The 17,228-nt window shown below is 42.9% G+C and overlaps 1 protein-coding gene across 1 annotated transcript in view; it reads right to left on the bottom strand.

The window, feature by feature from the left end:
- Positions 1-3,279: 3,279 nt before the first annotated feature.
- The window catches only part of LOC139385520 (progesterone receptor-like), a 47,393-nt gene continuing 33,444 nt past the window's right edge, over positions 3,280-17,228 (bottom strand). The window contains exons 6-9 of the mRNA XM_071130642.1: positions 8,582-8,726; positions 8,314-8,444; positions 6,257-6,414; positions 3,280-4,230 (exon numbers count right to left, since the gene is read on the bottom strand). Of these exons, the coding sequence (XP_070986743.1) occupies positions 4,075-4,230; positions 6,257-6,414; positions 8,314-8,444; positions 8,582-8,726 (590 nt within the window). The 3' untranslated portion in view covers positions 3,280-4,074. The remainder of the gene's footprint in view (positions 4,231-6,256; positions 6,415-8,313; positions 8,445-8,581; positions 8,727-17,228) is intronic.

Genomic DNA, 17,228 nt, shown 5'->3' with positions numbered 1-17,228 from the left:
TAGTTCTGACACAAATCTAGGGTTGATACCCAAGCCGTTTGGTTGTTCGTTCTATCAGTTCGATGACCAGTCGTTCAGTCATTTTGTTCTGCATCTATGGATGAGAACCAGTCATTCAGTCATTTTGTTCTGCATCTATGGATGAGGACCAGTCGTTCAGTCATTTTGTTCTGCATCTATGGATGAGAACCAGTCATTCAGTTATTTTGTTCTGCATCTATGGATGAGAACCAGTCGTTCAGTCATTTTGTTCTGCATCTATGGATGAGAACCAGTCGTTCAGTCATTTTGTTCTGCATCTATGGATGAGAACCAGTCGTTCGTTCTAAATGTTCCATACTGGCTGGCAATGTTGTTAACCCTTGTTTGCTAGCCAACTACCGCTAACTTACAGTCACGTCAAACAGCCAGGATAACAACAAAGTAGCTGCCTTTGCGTTTTTTTACGTTGTTTTCTAGTGATTATTTATTAGGACACATCCATAACAATGAGCTACGATTTCGCCTGACAGAAAATGTGCTCCCTCGTCAGGACATTGTTGTTCAGAGGAACTGAAGCTGGACTGTAAACTAGAGGCACTTTGTTTTGTTTGACCTGTTTTGTATTGATAGTTCTTTGTATCCATGAACATTATGCTGATTCATGAGAAAAGCTGCCAGCCTGTGTCTCGTCCCGACAACCGACGCGTTCATTACTATGGGACAGCTGGAGATCGAATTTGAATATTGAAACAATGTCGGAGAGACAGACAGCAAGGTTTAAACAAATCTCAGCTGTTGAAAACTAATTGTTAGTCTAAAAGAAATGTGAGATAATGTCTAGATGCTTTTTATAGTGGAGATGAGGTTTATACATTGCCTGGCTGGGCTGATGAGAAAGTCGATTACAGTCAGATGGAACAGAGTAAATAGGCATTTTAACATCATAGATTTAGCCGGTGGTAACTTGTGGAATAGACACCAGCTGGAATGCGGTTTTAACCAATCAGCATTCAGGATTCTAACCACCCATTGTATAATTAAGAACAAAATAAAACAAAGCACATGGAATGAGTGGAAATGTATTGTATTAATTGAACATCTACAGTATAGTATACGTTGAGAAAATAATCACCAATACAAAAAAACAAAACATATTTCTGTCATTGTACTGTATACTGTACTGGACACACAACACGCCCTGACAATTCCCTACATAGTGCACTACTTTTGACCACAACCCATAGTATAGTGCCCTATAAAGGGAATGGGGTGCCAGTTGGGATGCACACTTTAATAATTCTACCTTTACGCTGGCTGGCTGCAGTTTAACATAAACAGATTCGGTCTGATGGCATAATGTTCAGTTTCCTCTTTTTAAAACTGGTTGAAGGGCACCTTTTACCCTGTAGGAACCTGCAACGTACCACAGGTTAGATCATTTGCACACTAAATTACAATCATTGCCTCCAACCAAATTCAAATGAATTTTACATTTCTAAAACTTCAACTTATTCCAGAAGAAATAGTGAATCATGCAAGAGTGCCAATATATTTGACCCCGACTGTAATACGTCATTAAAACCAGGATGGTTTGATGTCAGTGCCAACCGTATCAATGTGTTTGATAGCACGTCATCAGCTGACTTAGTACCGTGGATGTCATAATAAATTAATGGAGGTTTAAGGTCAAGGAAAGGAAGGAGACGTGGCCATGAAGTTAGGGCCTCTGTACACTACACTACTAAAACTAGGTCCAGGATAGATAGTTGTGATCTGATGTTGATAGATCTCACCAGACATATTTTACTATAAATCCAACAGTTACAAATTCTCCTCTCCTCCCTCTTTCTCTCTCTCTCCTTTCTCTCTGTCTCTCTCTTTCTCCACTCTCTCTCTCTTTCCTTTCTCTCTCTGTCTCACTCTTTCTCCTCCCTCCTTTCTCTCTCTCTTTCTCGCTCTCCTTTCTCTCTCTTTGTGTCTCTCTCTCTCTCCTTTCCCTTTATCTCTTGCTCGCTCTCTCTCCTTTCTCTCTCTCTCTCTTTCCTTTCTCTCTCTCTTTCCTTTCTCTCTCTCTCTCTCTCCTTTCTCTTTCTCTCTCTCTCCTTTCTCTTTCTCTCTCCTTTCCCTTTCTCACTCACTCTCTCCTTTCCTTCCTCTCTATTTATCCTCTACTCTCTCTTTATCTCCCTCCTCCCTCCCTCTCTCTCATCTCTCTCTTTTTCCTCCCTTTCTCACTCACTCTCTCCTTTCCTCTCTCTCTTTTTCTGTCTCTCTCTCTCTCTCTGTCCCTTTCTCTCTCTCTCTCATTTCCTCACTTTCTCCTTTCCTCCCTCCTCTCTCGCTCCATTCCTCTCTCTCTCTCCCCCCTCTCGCTCTCTTTATCTATCTCCTCCCTCTCTCTCCTTTCCTTCCTCTCTATTTATCCTCTACTCTCTCTTTATCTCTCTCCTCCCTCCCTCTCTCTCATCTCTCTTTTTCCTGCCTTTATCTCTCTCCTCTCTCTCTTTTTCCTCCCTTATTCTCTCTTTCCTCCCACTATCGCTCTCCTCCCTCTCTTTATTTCTCCTCTCCTCTTTCTCTCTTTTTATCTGTCTCTCGCTCTATATGTCTTTATCTTGAGGATCGGGGAGGAGGTTCAGATGGTATTTCCTTATCGCAGAGCAATGGAACATTTATTTTTCCACATTTCTGCGAATAGCAATGGCATTGAAATAACATCATTCCCCTTGTGCTCCCTTTAAAAAAATACAGTAGTTATGTAATTTAATGGTACATGAAATAGAATGGCATTGTGTATTTTGTGTAACTTGCGTAACTTGAGATATATAAATGCCTGCCCAGCCATGAAGCAGGGAGTGTGACATGTACGTCACTGAAAACAAACGCAAAAAGCAAAACTTGGTATAGCAGTTTTAAGGCTGCGTCTCAAACAGCACCCTATTCCCTACATAGTGCACTACTTTCAACCAGAGCCCATGGCACTCTGGTCAAAAGCAGTGCACTGTTGGGAATAGGGTGCAATTTGGGACGTAAACCTAGCTCTCTTACAAGTCTAGCAAAACAGTAATTCTCACAAATTAAAAATACTAACACAACTTCTATATATAAAATTCCACCACCTCAAAAGATAAGAGTGTATTGAAGGGAGGCACCGTTACAGTATCTTTGATGGATTCACCACAGAGGTCTGACTGGAGGACATATCTGGACTATTGGACTTCAGACAGGGCAGACAGACCTTGGAGAAGGAATCACAGTTCTAAGAGGTCTGACTGGAGGACATATCTGCCTGCTGGCAGGACTATTGGACTTCAGACAGGGCAGACAGACCTTGGAGAAGGAATCACAGTTCTAAGAGGTCTGACTGGAGGACATATCTGCCTGCTGGCAGGACTATTGGACTTCAGACAGGGCAAACAGACCTTGGAGAAGGAATCATTCTGCCACAAATATAAACCCAACTAATTCCTCCCCAAAATCTTCACATTTTGACTTAGTCCAAATATCACCTCCCCAAAACCTTCATGTTTAACTTGGTCCAAATATCACCTCCCCAAAACCTTCATGTTTAACTTGGTCCAAATATCACCTCCCCAAAACCTTCATGTTTAACTTGGTCCAAATATCACCTCCCCAAAACCTTCATGTTTAACTTGGTCCAAATATCACCTCCCCAAAACCTTCATGTTTAACTTGGTCCAAATATCACCTCCCCAAAACCTTCATGTTTAACTTGGTCCAAATATCACCTCCCCAAAACCTTCATGTTTAACTTGGTCAAAATAATACCTCCCCAAAACCTTCATGTTTAACTTGGTCTAAATATCACCTCCCCAAAACCTTCATGTTTAACTTGGTCAAAATAATACCTCCCCAAAACCTTCACGTTTAACTTAAATTGTCTTAGTTTCAAAGATATGATACACCCACCGGACAAAGACCTATTTTCAAATCAACATAACATTTTGGTCGATATTTGATTTGATATATGATGACGTTTATAAAATATTTATTCAACTCTTGCTCTTTGGGTATATTCTATTCTTCCATGGTGCTTTGCGCGGTGCAGGTTTGGTTGTCTCCTGTGATTGGTCACTTGGCGTGGAAGAGGAGGGTCTTGACCATGCCGGCCAGGACCTTGGGGAGCTGGGAGGAGATGACCTCTGACATCATTTCAGGGAACTCAACCTTCATGGCGTCAGCCTGGATGTAGGTACTAAGACAGTACAGGTTCACTTTCTTCACAATCTGGTGGAGGGGGGAGAGATGGGGGAGGAGGGAGAGAAAGGGGAGGGGGGATAGATGGGGGAGGAGGGAGAGATGGGGGAGGAGGGAGAGATAGGGGAGGAGGGAAAGATGGGGAGAGATGGGGGAGGAGGGAGAGATGGGGGAGGGGGGATAGATGGGGAGGAGGGAGAGATGGGGGAGGAGGGAGAGATGGGGAGGAGGGAAAGATGGGGGAGAGATGGGGGAGGAGGGAGAGATGGGGGAGGAGGGAGAGATTGGGAAGAGGGAAAGATGGGGGAGAGATGGGGGAGGAGGGAGAGATGGGGAGGAGGGAAAGATGGGGGAGAGATGGGGAGGAGGGAGAGATGGGGGAGGGGGGAGAGATGGGGAGGAGGGAAAGATGGGGGAGAGATGGGGGAGTAGGGAGAGATGGGGGAGGAGGGAGAGATGGGGGAGAGATGGTGGTGGGGGGATAGATGGAGGAGGAGGGAGAGATGGGGGAGGGGGGATAGATGGGGGAGAGATGGTGGTGGGGGGATAGATGGGGAGGAGGGAGAGAAGGGAGAGAGATGGTGGAGGGGGGAGAGATGGGGAGGAGGGAGAGATGGGGAAGGGGGATAGATGGGGGAGGAGGGAGAGAAGGGAGAGATGGGGAGGAGGGAGAGATAGGGGAGGGGGGATAGATGGGGGAGAGATGGAGGAGGAGGGAGAGATGGGGGAGGAGGGAGAGATGGAGAAGGGAGAGATGGAAGAGGAGGGAGAGATGGGGAGGAGGGAGAGATGGGGAGGAGGGAGGGAGGGAGGGAGGGGGGAGAGATGGGGGAGGAGGGAGAGATGGGTGAGAGATGGGGGAGGAGGGAGAGATGGGGGAGGAGGGGGAGATGGGGGAGAGATGGGGAGGAGGGAGAGATGGGTGAGAGGAGGGAGAGATGGGGGAGGAGGGGAGAGATGGAGGAGGAGGGAGAGATGGGGAGGAGGGAGAGATGGGGGAGGAGGGAGAGATGTGGGAGGAGGGAGAGATGTGGGAGGAGGGAGAGATGGGGAGGAGGGAGAGATTGGGGGAGGGAGATGGGGGAGTGGGAGAGATGTGGGAGGAGGGAGAGATGGGGAGGAGGGAGAGATTGGGGGAGGGAGATGGGGGAGGGGGAGAGATGTGGGAGGAGGGGGGGAGGAGGGAGGGAGGGGGTACAGATGAGGGAGAGATGGGGGAGGAGGGAGAGAGGGGGAGGGGGAGAGATGGGGGAGGAGCAAGCATGTCAGCGTTTTGTCCTCATTGTCTGGTCATCGAAAACAAGTTCATGAAACTTTTATCCAATGATTTACGAGTGGATGTAATAGGTTACTAATGATTTACGAGTGGATGTAATAGGTTACTAATGATTTACGAGTGGATGTAATAGGTTACTAATGATTTACGAGTGGATGTAATAGGTTACTAATGATTTACGAGTGGGTGTAATAGGTTACTATCCCGCTATCGTAACCTCAATTAGAAAGCCTGTAGCAAGACATATGGGCAAATTATGAAAATTGATTAAAGCGTCAATCGATAAAAAGTGATAAGGATGTAAAGCAGATGGCTTCATAAAGGAAAAACACCTGAAAGTAACCTAAAGAGACCTTCATATTGAAGCCTATATCATATTGGTTCATTATACTACATTATACCTTGATCTAAAGGAACAGGGGAATGTTAAACTTCTACATCATACCTTGATCTAAAGGAACAGGGGAATGTTAAACTTCTACATCATACCTTGATCTAAAGGAACAGGGCCCGTGATGTTAGCCAAATTTATACGCTTTGGTTGACCGGATTCGTTTACACTTTAAGGATATCTGTACAAGGTGCGTCTCCGACTACCTCCGGAGACGGTCAGGAAGATGTCATCAAAATCAGATCACAATGTGTCTTTTGGTTGTCTACACTGGCTTAAAAATGTGGACACAATCACAATGTGGACAAGATCAGGACAATGGACTCATGTTAGACGCAGGTATACACAGGGCTTATGATAGAGAAGTGACTTCCTGTCCTGTCCAGTACCTCATGCATGGCATCCATGAGCTTGGTGAGATGATAGAAACGTTGAGAGGAGGCCACCATGCCTCTCTCCTTCAGATGGATAGCCTTGGTCAGCTCCCGAATGTAGTTCTGTCTCATCTCCTCAAACTGGGCCTGGCTCTTTAAACCCTCCAATGGAACTACGGAGAGAGAGAGAGACAAGGGACAATGGGTCATCAACCCGGAAACAAAATGTCTTCATCCAAATGGCACCCTATTCCCTGTATAGAGCACTACTTTTAATCAGGGTCCATAGGCATCCGGTCCAAAGTAGTGCACTATATAGGGTGCCATTTGGGATGTATCCTATATTTTAGACATGGAAGGTCAGACTGCTCTGAACTCTAATTCACAGAGATGTTACTGTAGGTCCAATGCAGCTGTTTTTATCTGAACATCAAGTCATTTCTGGGTAACAATTAAGTTCCCTACCGTGATTGTTTTCAATCTTAAAATGAACTAATTTACCACACGGCGATGTCAACATGGTGGGCCAATAATTAATCCCATCAAAACAGGCAAGAATTTCAGGCAGTCTTTTCAAACAGCTCCTACACTACAAGGGCATTATTATCATGTTCACAATTTCACAGTATTATTCCAACATCATAGTGTTAAAATATACATAAAACACAGATAAATCACGTTTGACTGCAGTGGGCCTTTAATAGTCTTGCATCATTTCAATATAAATGGACCATTAGACTAAGAATTACATTATATTTCTTGAGGTAATTTTATTTTCCACATGAGTGAGCAAATATGCAGTGTAATTATGCAGTGTAAATATGCAGTGTAAACATCCAGTGTAAATATACAGTGTGAAATATCCAGTGTAAATATACAGTGTGAAATATCCAGTGTAAATATGCAGTGTAAATATACAATGTGAAATATCCAGTGTAAATATACAGTGAAATATCCAGTGTAAATATGCAGTGTAATTATGCCGTGTAATTATGCAGTGTAAATATACAGTGTGAAATATCCAGTGTAAATATGCAGTGCAAATATGCAGTGTAAATATGCAGTGTAAATACCCAGTGTAAATATACAGTGTGAAATATCCAGTGTAAATATGCAGTGTAATTATCCAGTGTAAGTATGCAGTGTAATTATCCAGTGTAAGTATGCAGTGTAATTATGCAGTTTAAATATCCAGTGTAAATATACAGTGTGAAATATCCAGTGTAAATATACAGTGTGAAATATCCAGTGTAAATATGCAGTGTAATTATGCAGTGTAATTATGCAGTGTAAATATACAGTGTGAAATATCCAGTGTAAATATGCAGTGTAAATATGCAGTGTAAATATCCAGTGTAAATATGCAGTGTAAATATCCAGTGTAAATATGCAGCCACAAAGACCTACTATGTGTTCTCCTGAAGTACCAGGGAGAACGTGAGAGAGACAGTGACATACATAGTGACAATTTGTTTTAGTTTTTTTAGGCTTACAACATCACTGTCCGTGTACCATGTGTTTAACTTCATCTTTATCTTAATCTTGATTTTACTTTAATTTAATAACTTTGTGGATATATCAACTACTCTCATAAAATGTGTTTTTACGTTTTATAGAATTAAAATGGATGTCCCTTTGGATTTCTTGAGACCTGACCATGAACTTGTTTTCCATGGCTTCAGCCTCTGTTCATGTAAAGGTCAATGTAAAACTGTTACTTAATAACAGCTGCTTCACAAATCCTGCCTTGTCCCAGTTCACCTTTTTCCCAGTTCAACAACACATTATGAAACACTGTATATTTCTACATCTGGTGGCAATACATGTGTCCCAGATGGTACTCTGTTCCCTATATAGTATGTTACTTCTGACCAGAGCCATATGGGCCATGTGGGACAGGGCACCATTTAGGACAGAGACAATAGTGTAACCAAGACATTACCAACTGCTTCAGATGTCTTCTGTTTGTTCTTATTTGATCCTAACAGAAGTCTGTGGGCCAGAAAAGGTAGCGTAGGGTTCATCAGTCAATTTAATGTTTTAAAGAGGAAGTGGTACTGTGTTGTGTTTACCAGTGTTGAGAATCATGATGGCTTTCATACAGAGGAACTCCTCTTTGGTGACTTGGAGGCTGGTAAACTCCTGAGGAATGAACTGCATGGCCAGACACAGATCATATATGGGAGATCTCCTCATACGATCCCTGGGAGACAATTACAATATTAATATTCAGATATATCACAGTGGGATTTTATTGTTTTAACTAAATAGTTGGATACGTGAAAATAAAAATGTTTTATTCAATGCAGATTTTAAATATAGAACATTAACACAACTTACTGGCTAAGGATAAGATCAGGAGCGAAGTATAAGTATTCACTGGTGACATTCTGGAAAGATCTCCAGCCCAGAGAGAACACCATTAGGTTCATCCAGGAGTATTGGATGAGTGTCATCTGGTCGTTGATGTGGAGGCTACGGAACCCTGTCAACAAACCAGAGAAAATAATATGTGAATGTTTTCAAGAAAGCTTGTTTTACTTGCAATGACCGTGATATGTGGTTGTTGTTGACCTGCCTTACTTGTGTTGTTGTTGACCTGCCTTACTTGTGTTGTTTTTGACCTGCCTTACTTGTGTTGTTTTTGACCTGCCTTACTTGTGTTGTTTTTGACTTGCCTTACTTGTGTTGTTTTTGACTTGCCTTACTTGTGTTGTTTTTGACCTGCCTTACCTGTGTTGTTTTTGACCTGCCTTACCTGTGTTGTTTTTGACCTGCCTTACCTGTGTTGTTTTTGACCTGCCTTACCTGTGTTGTTTTTGACCTGCCTTACTTGTGTTGTTTTTGACCTGCCTTACCTGTGTTGTTTTTGACCTGCCTTACTTGTGTTGTTTTTGACCTGCCTTACTTGTGTTGTTTTTGACCTGCTTACCTGTGTTGTTTTTGACCTGCCTTACTTGTGTTGTTTTTGACCTGCCTTACCTGTGTTGTTTTTGACCTGCCTTACTTGTGTTGTTTTTGACCTGCCTTACCTGTGTTGTTTTTGACCTGCTTTACTTGTGTTGTTTTTGACCTGCCTTACTTGTGTTGTTTTTGACCTGCCTTACCTGTGTTGTTTTTGACCTGCCTTACTTGTGTTGTTTTTGACCTGCCTTACCTGTGTTGTTTTTGACCTGCCTTACCTGTGTTGTTTTTGACCTGCCTTACTTGTGTTGTTTTTGACCTGCCTTACCTGTGTTGTTGTTGACCTGCCTTACCTGTGTTGTTTTTGACCTGCCTTACCTGTGTTGTTGTTGACCTGCCTTACTTGTGTTGTTTTTGACCTGCCTTACCTGTGTTGTTGTTGACCTGCCTTACCTATGTTGTTTTTGACCTGCCTTACTTGTGTTGTTTTTGACCTGCCTTACCTGTGTTGTTGTTGACCTGCCTTACCTGTGTTGTTGTTGACCTGCCTTACTTGTGTTGTTTTTGACCTGCCTTACCTGTGTTGTTGTTGACCTGCCTTACCTGTGTTGTTGTTGACCTGCCTTACCTGTGTTGTTGTTGTTGACCTGCCTTACCTGTGTTGTTTTTGACCTGCCTTACTTGTGTTGTTTTTGACCTGCCTTACCTGTGTTGTTTTTGACCTGCCTTACCTGTGTTGTTTTTGACCTGCCTTACTTGTGTTGTTTTTGACCTGCCTTACCTGTGTTGTTTTTGACCTGCCTTACTTGTGATGTTTTTGACCTGCCTTACTTGAATGTAAGTCACTCCGGATAAGAGTGATGACCAAATGACCAAAACATCAATGGAAAAAGTAGGAAGAATAACCTTTATATATCTACTGTCATTTGAGTTTAAATGGTTCATTACCTCTATTCATATATAAAGTATCTACTGTCATTTAAGTTTACATTTTTTATTACATAATCATCAAATCAAACTTTATTTGTCACATGCGCCGAACACAACAAGTGTAGACCTTACCGTGAAATGCTTACTGACAAGCCCTTAACCAACAGTGCAGTTCAAGAAAAGTTAAGAGAGTATTTACCAAATAGACTGAAGTAAAAAATAAGAATAAAAAGTAACAAAATAAGATTAACAATAACGAGGCTCTATACAGGGGGTACCAGTACCGAGTCAATGAGCGGGGGTACAGGTTAGTTGAGGTAATTTGTACATGTAGGTCGGGATGAAGTGACTATGCATAGATAAAAAAACAACGAGTAGCAGAAGTGTACAAAAGGGGTAGAAGCTGTTGAGGAGCCTTTTGGTCCTAGACTTGACGCTTCGGCACCACTTGTGTGCGGTAGCAGAGAAAACAGTCTATAGTCTATATCTTGGGTGACTGGAGTCTCTGACAATTTTAGGGCCTTCCTTTGACACCGCCTGGTATATAGGTCCTGGATGGCAGGAAGCTTGGCCCCAGTGATGTACTGGGCCGTACGCACTACCCTCTGTAGCGCCAAATGGTCAGATGCCGAGCAGTTGCCACACCAGGCAGTGATGCAACCGGTCAGGATGCTCTCGAATGGTGCAGCTCTAAAACCTTTTGAGGATCTGGGGACCTATGCCAAACATTTTCAGTCTCCTGAGGGGGAAAAGGTTTTGTCGTGCCCTCTTCACGACTGTCTTGGTATGTTTGGACCATGACAGTTTGTTGGTCATGTGGACATTAAAGGAATTTGAAACTCTTGACCCGCTCCACTACAGCCCCTTCGATCTTAATGGTGGCCTGTTCGGCCCGCCTTTTCCTGTAGTCCACGATCGGCTCCTTAGTCTTGCTCATACTGAGAGAGAGGTTGTTGTCCCTGCACCACACTGCCAGTTCTCGGACCTCCTCCCTATATGCCGTCTCATCGTTGTCGGTGACCACTGTTGTGTTGTTGGCAAAATTAACGATGGTGTTGGAGTCGTGTTTGGTCACTGGGGATGGTCTGGTGGTGTAGATATGTAGGTATTACAGACTCGGTCAGGAAGAGGTTGAAAAGGTCAAGACACTTGACAGTTGGTCCGCGCATGCTTTGAGTACACGTCCTGGTAATCCGCCTGGCCCAGCTGCTTTTTGAATGTTGACCTGTTTAAAGGTTTTGTTCACATCGGCTACCAAGAGCGTTATCACACAGTCATCCAGAACAGCTGGTGCTCTCGTGCATGCTTCAGTGTTGCTTGCCTCGAAGCGAGCATGAAAGGCATTTAGCTCATCTGGTAGGCTCGTGTCACTGGGCACGAGCCTATACAGTATGTATACAGTATCTAAAAGTCATTCATACGTATCTGCTGTCATTTGAGTTTAAATGGATCAATATCTTTATTCATACTTACAATATCTACTGTCATATTAGTTTAAATGGTTAATTACCTTAATTCATACTTATCTGCTGTCATTTCAGTTGAAATGGTTTATTATGTAAATAACAACGTTATCATCTTATCACGTTATTAACAAGAACAAGTTGTTCTGCTCCATTTGAAGTACATCAAGTGATGCGTATCAGAGTGTGAATGTAGTAACCTAGTGACTTAGTCACCCTAGTAACAGTCATACACAGTTGTAGACATATCACTACTGATAGACATAATGGTAGATATATCACTACTGGTCAACATAATGGTAGCTTTTTCACTACTGGTCAACCATAATGGTAGAAATATCACTACTGGTCAACATAATGGTAGCTATATCACTACTGGTCAACATAATGGTAGCTATATCACTACTGGTCAACATAATGGTACATATATCACTACTGGTCAACCATAATGGTAGATATATCACTACTGGTCAACATAATGGTAGCTATATCACTACTGGTCAACATAATGGTACATATATCACTACTGGTCAACATAATGGTAGCTATATCACTACTGGTCAACATAATGGTACATATATCACTACTGGTCAACATAATGGTAGCTATATCACTACTGGTCAACATAATGGTAGCTATATCACTACTGGTCAACATAATGGTACATATATCACTACTGGTCAACCATAATGGTAGAAATATCACTACTGGTCAATATAATGGTAGATATATCAATACTGGTCAACATAATGGTAGATATATCACTGCTGGTCAACCATAATGGTAGATATAGCACTACAGGTCAACATAATGGTAGATATATCACTACTGGTCAACCATAGTGGTCAATATATCACTACTGGTCAACCATAATGGTATATATATCACTACTTGTCAACCATAGTGGTCAATATATCTACTGGTCAACCATAGTGGTAGCTATATCTCTGGTCAACCATAATGGTAGATATATCACTACTTGTCAACCATAATGATAGCTATATCTCTGGTCAACATAATGGTAGCTATATCTCTGGTCAACCATAATGGTAGATATATCACTATATCACTACTGGTCAACCATAATGGTAGCTATATCACTGGTCAACATAATGGTACCTATATCTCTGGTCAACCATAATGGTAGATATAGCACTATATCACTACTGGTCAACCATAATGGTAGATATATCATGGGTCAACCATAGTGGTAGCTATATCTCTGGTCAACCATAGTGGTAGATATATCTCTGGTCAACCATAGTGGTAGATATATCTCTGGTCAACCATAGTGGTAGATATATCTCTGGTCAACCATAATTGCTTTGCAGCTTTTGATCTGGCTTGTATTTAATGGTGTGTGTTTCATAATAACAAATGTCAAATTAACTCTCCTTATAAGACTGGCCTTCCCTTACTGTCAAATCATTACCTCTCCTTATAAGACTGGCCTTCCCTTACTGTCAAATCATTACCTATCCTTATAAGACTGGCCTTCCCTTACTGTCAAATCATTACCTCTCCTTATGGGAACTAGCCTTCCCTCCCTGTCAAATCATTACCTCTCCTTATGGGAACTAGCCTTCCCTTACTGTCAAACCATTACCTCTCCTTATAAGACTGGCCTTCCCTTACTGTCAAATCATTACCTCTCCTTACAAGACTGGCCTTCCCTTACTGTCAAATCATTACCTCTTCTTATGGGAACTAGCCTTCCCTCCCTGTCAAATCATTACCTCTCCTTATAAGACTGGCCTTCCCTTCCTGTCAAATCATTACCTCTCCTTATGGTAACTAGCCTTCCCTTCCTGTCAAATCATTACCTCTCCTTATGGGAACTAGCCTTCCCTTCCTGTCAAATCGTTACCTCTCATTATACGACTGGCCTTCCCTTCCTGTCAAATCATTACCTCTCCTTATGGGAACTAGCCTTCCCTTACTGTCAAATCATTACCTCTCCTTATGGGAACTAGCCTTCCCTCCCTGTCAAATCATTACCTCTCCTTATGGGAACTAGCCTTCCCTTACTGTCAAATCATTACCTCTCCTTATGGGAACTAGCCTTCCCTTACTGTCAACTCATTACCTTTCCTTATGGGAACTAGCCTTCCCTTACTGTCAAATCATTACCTCTCCTTATGGGAACTAGCCTTCCCTTCCTGTCAAATCATTACCTCTCCTTATGGGAACTAGCCTTCCCTTCCTGTCAAATCATTACCTCTCCTTATACGACTGGCCTTCCCTTCCTGTCAAATCATTACCTCTCCTTATGGGAACTAGCCTTCCCTTACTGTCAAATCATTACCTCTCCTTATGGGAACTAGCCTTCCCTCCCTGTCAAATCATTACCTCTCCTTATGGGAACTAGCCTTCCCTTACTGTCAAATCATTACCTCTCCTTATGGGAACTAGCCTTCCCTTCCTGTCAAATCATTACCTCTCCTTATGGGAACTAGCCTTCTCTTCCTGTCAAATCATTACCTCTCCTTATGGGAACTAGCCTTCCCTTCCTGTCAAATCATTACCTCTCCTTATGGGAACTAGCCTTCCCTTACTGTCAAAACATTACCTCTCCTTATGGGAACTAGCCTTCCCTCCCTGTCAAATCATTACCTCTCCTTATGGGAACTAGCCTTCCCTTCCTGTCAAATCATTACCTCTCCTTATGGGAACTAGCCTTCCCTTACTGTCAAAACATTACCTCTCCTTATGGGAACTAGCCTTCCCTTACTGTCAAATCATTACCTCTCCTTATGGGAACTAGCCTTCCCTTACTGTCAAATCATTACCTCTCCTTATGGGAACTAGCCTTCTCTTCCTGTCAAATCATTACCTCTCCTTATGGGAACTAGCCTTCCCTCCCTGTCAAATCATTACCTCTCCTTATGGGAACTAGCCTTCCCTTACTGTCAAAACATTACCTCTCCTTATGGGAACTAGCCTTCCCTTTCTGTCAAAACATTACCTCTCCTTATGGGAACTAGCCTTCCCTTACTGTCAAATCATTACCTCTCCTTATGGGAACTAGCCTTCCCTTACTGTCAAATCATTACCTCTCCTTATGGGAACTAGCCTTCCCTTCCTGTCAAATCATTACCTCTCCTTATGGGAACTAGCCTTCCCTCCCTGTCAAATCATTACCTCTCCTTATGGGAACTAGCCTTCCCTTACTGTCAAATCATTACCTCTCCTTATAAGACTGGCCTTCCCTTACTGTCAAATCATTACCTCTCCTTATGGGAACTAGCCTTCCCTCCCTGTCAAATCATTACCTCTCCTTATGGGAACTAGCCTTCCCTTACTGTCAAATCATTACCTCTTCTTATGGGAACTAGCCTTCCCTTACTGTCAAATCAATACCTCTCCTTATGGGAACTAGCCTTCCCTTACTGTCAAATCATTACCTCTCCTTATGGGAACTAGCCTTCCCTTACTGTCAAATCATTACCTCTCCTTATGGGAACTAGCCTTCCCTTCCTGTCAAATCATTACCTATCCTTATGGGAACTAGCCTTCCCTTACTGTCAAATCATTACCTCTCCTTATGGGAACTAGCCTTCCCTCCCTGTCAAAACATTACCTCTCCTTATGGGAACTAGCCTTCCCTTCCTGTCAAATCATTACCTCTCCTTATGGGAACTAGCCTTCCCTTCCTGTCAAATCAATACCTCTCCTTATGGGAACTAGCCTTCCCTTCCTGTCAAATCATTACCTCTCCTTATGGGAACTAGCCTTCCCTTCCTGTCAAATCATTACCTCTCCTTATGGGAACTAGCCTTCCCTTCCTGTCAAATCATTACCTCTCCTTATGGGAACTAGCCTTCCCTTCCTGTCAAATCATTACCTCTCCTTATGGGAACTAGCCTTCCCTTCCTGTCAAATCATTACCTCTCCTTATGGGAACTAGCCTTCCCTTCCTGTCAAATCATTACCTCTCCTTATGGGAACTAGCCTTCCCTTCCTGTCAAATCATTACCTCTCCTTATGGGAACTAGCCTTCCCTTCCTGTCAAATCATTACCTCTCCTTATGGGAACTAGCCTTCCCTTACTGTCAAATCATTACCTCTCCTTATGGGAACTAGCCTTCCCTTCCTGTCAAATCATTACCTCTCCTTATGGGAACTAGCCTTCCCTTCCTGTCAAATCATTACCTCTCCTTATAAGACTGGCCTTCCCTTACTGTCAAATCATTACCTCTCCTTACAAGACTGGCCTTCCCTTACTGTCAAATCATTACCTCTTCTTATGGGAACTAGCCTTCCCTCCCTGTCAAATCATTACCTCTCCTTATAAGACTGGCCTTCCCTTCCTGTCAAATCATTACCTCTCCTTATGGTAACTAGCCTTCCCTTCCTGTCAAATCATTACCTCTCCTTATGGGAACTAGCCTTCCCTTCCTGTCAAATCAATACCTCTCCTTATGGGAACTAGCCTTCCCTTCCTGTCAAATCATTACCTCTCCTTATGGGAACTAGCCTTCCCTTCCTGTCAAATCATTACCTCTCCTTATGGGAACTAGCCTTCCCTTCCTGTCAAATCATTACCTCTCCTTATGGGAACTAGCCTTCCCTTCCTGTCAAATCATTACCTCTCCTTATGGGAACTAGCCTTCCCTTCCTGTCAAATCATTACCTCTCCTTATGGGAACTAGCCTTCCCTTCCTGTCAAATCATTACCTCTCCTTATGGGAACTAGCCTTCCCTTCCTGTTAAATCATTACCTCTCCTTATGGGAACTAGCCTTCCCTTCCTGTCAAATCATTACCTCTCCTTATGGGAACTAGCCTTCCCTTACTGTCAAATCATTACCTCTCCTTATGGGAACTAGCCTTCCCTTCCTGTCAAATCATTACCTCTCCTTATGGGAACTAGCCTTCCCTTCCTGTCAAATCATTACCTCTCCTTATAAGACTGGCCTTCCCTTACTGTCAAATCATTACCTCTCCTTACAAGACTGGCCTTCCCTTACTGTCAAATCATTACCTCTTCTTATGGGAACTAGCCTTCCCTCCCTGTCAAATCATTACCTCTCCTTATAAGACTGGCCTTCCCTTACTGTCAAATCATTACCTCTCCTTATGGGAACTAGCCTTCCCTTCCTGTCAAATCATTACCTCTCCTTATGGGAACTAGCCTTCCCTTCCTGTCAAATCATTACCTCTCCTTATAAGACTGGCCTTCCCTTACTGTCAAATCATTACCTCTCCTTACAAGACTGGCCTTCCCTTACTGTCAAATCATTACCTCTTCTTATGGGAACTAGCCTTCCCTCCCTGTCAAATCATTACCTCTCCTTATAAGACTGGCCTTCCCTTCCTGTCAAATCATTACCTCTCCTTATGGTAACTAGCCTTCCCTTCCTGTCAAATCATTACCTCTCCTTATGGGAACTAGCCTTCCCTTCCTGTCAAATCGTTACCTCTCATTATACGACTGGCCTTCCCTTCCTGTCAAATCATTACCTCTCCTTATGGGAACTAGCCTTCCCTTACTGTCAAATCATTACCTCTCCTTATGGGAACTAGCCTTCCCTCCCTGTCAAATCATTACCTCTCCTTATGGGAACTAGCCTTCCCTTACTGTCAAATCATTACCTCTCCTTATGGGAACTAGCCTTCCCTTACTGTCAAATCATTACCTTTCCTTATGGGAACTAGCCTTCCCTTACTGTCAAATCATTACCTCTCCTT

This window comes from Oncorhynchus clarkii, chromosome 27, assembly GCF_045791955.1.
Source record: "Oncorhynchus clarkii lewisi isolate Uvic-CL-2024 chromosome 27, UVic_Ocla_1.0, whole genome shotgun sequence".
NCBI classification, from domain to species: Eukaryota; Metazoa; Chordata; class Actinopteri; order Salmoniformes; family Salmonidae; genus Oncorhynchus; species Oncorhynchus clarkii.
The sequence above is the reverse complement of the archived record's forward strand: the minus strand, read 5'-3'. Positions and strand labels throughout refer to the sequence as shown.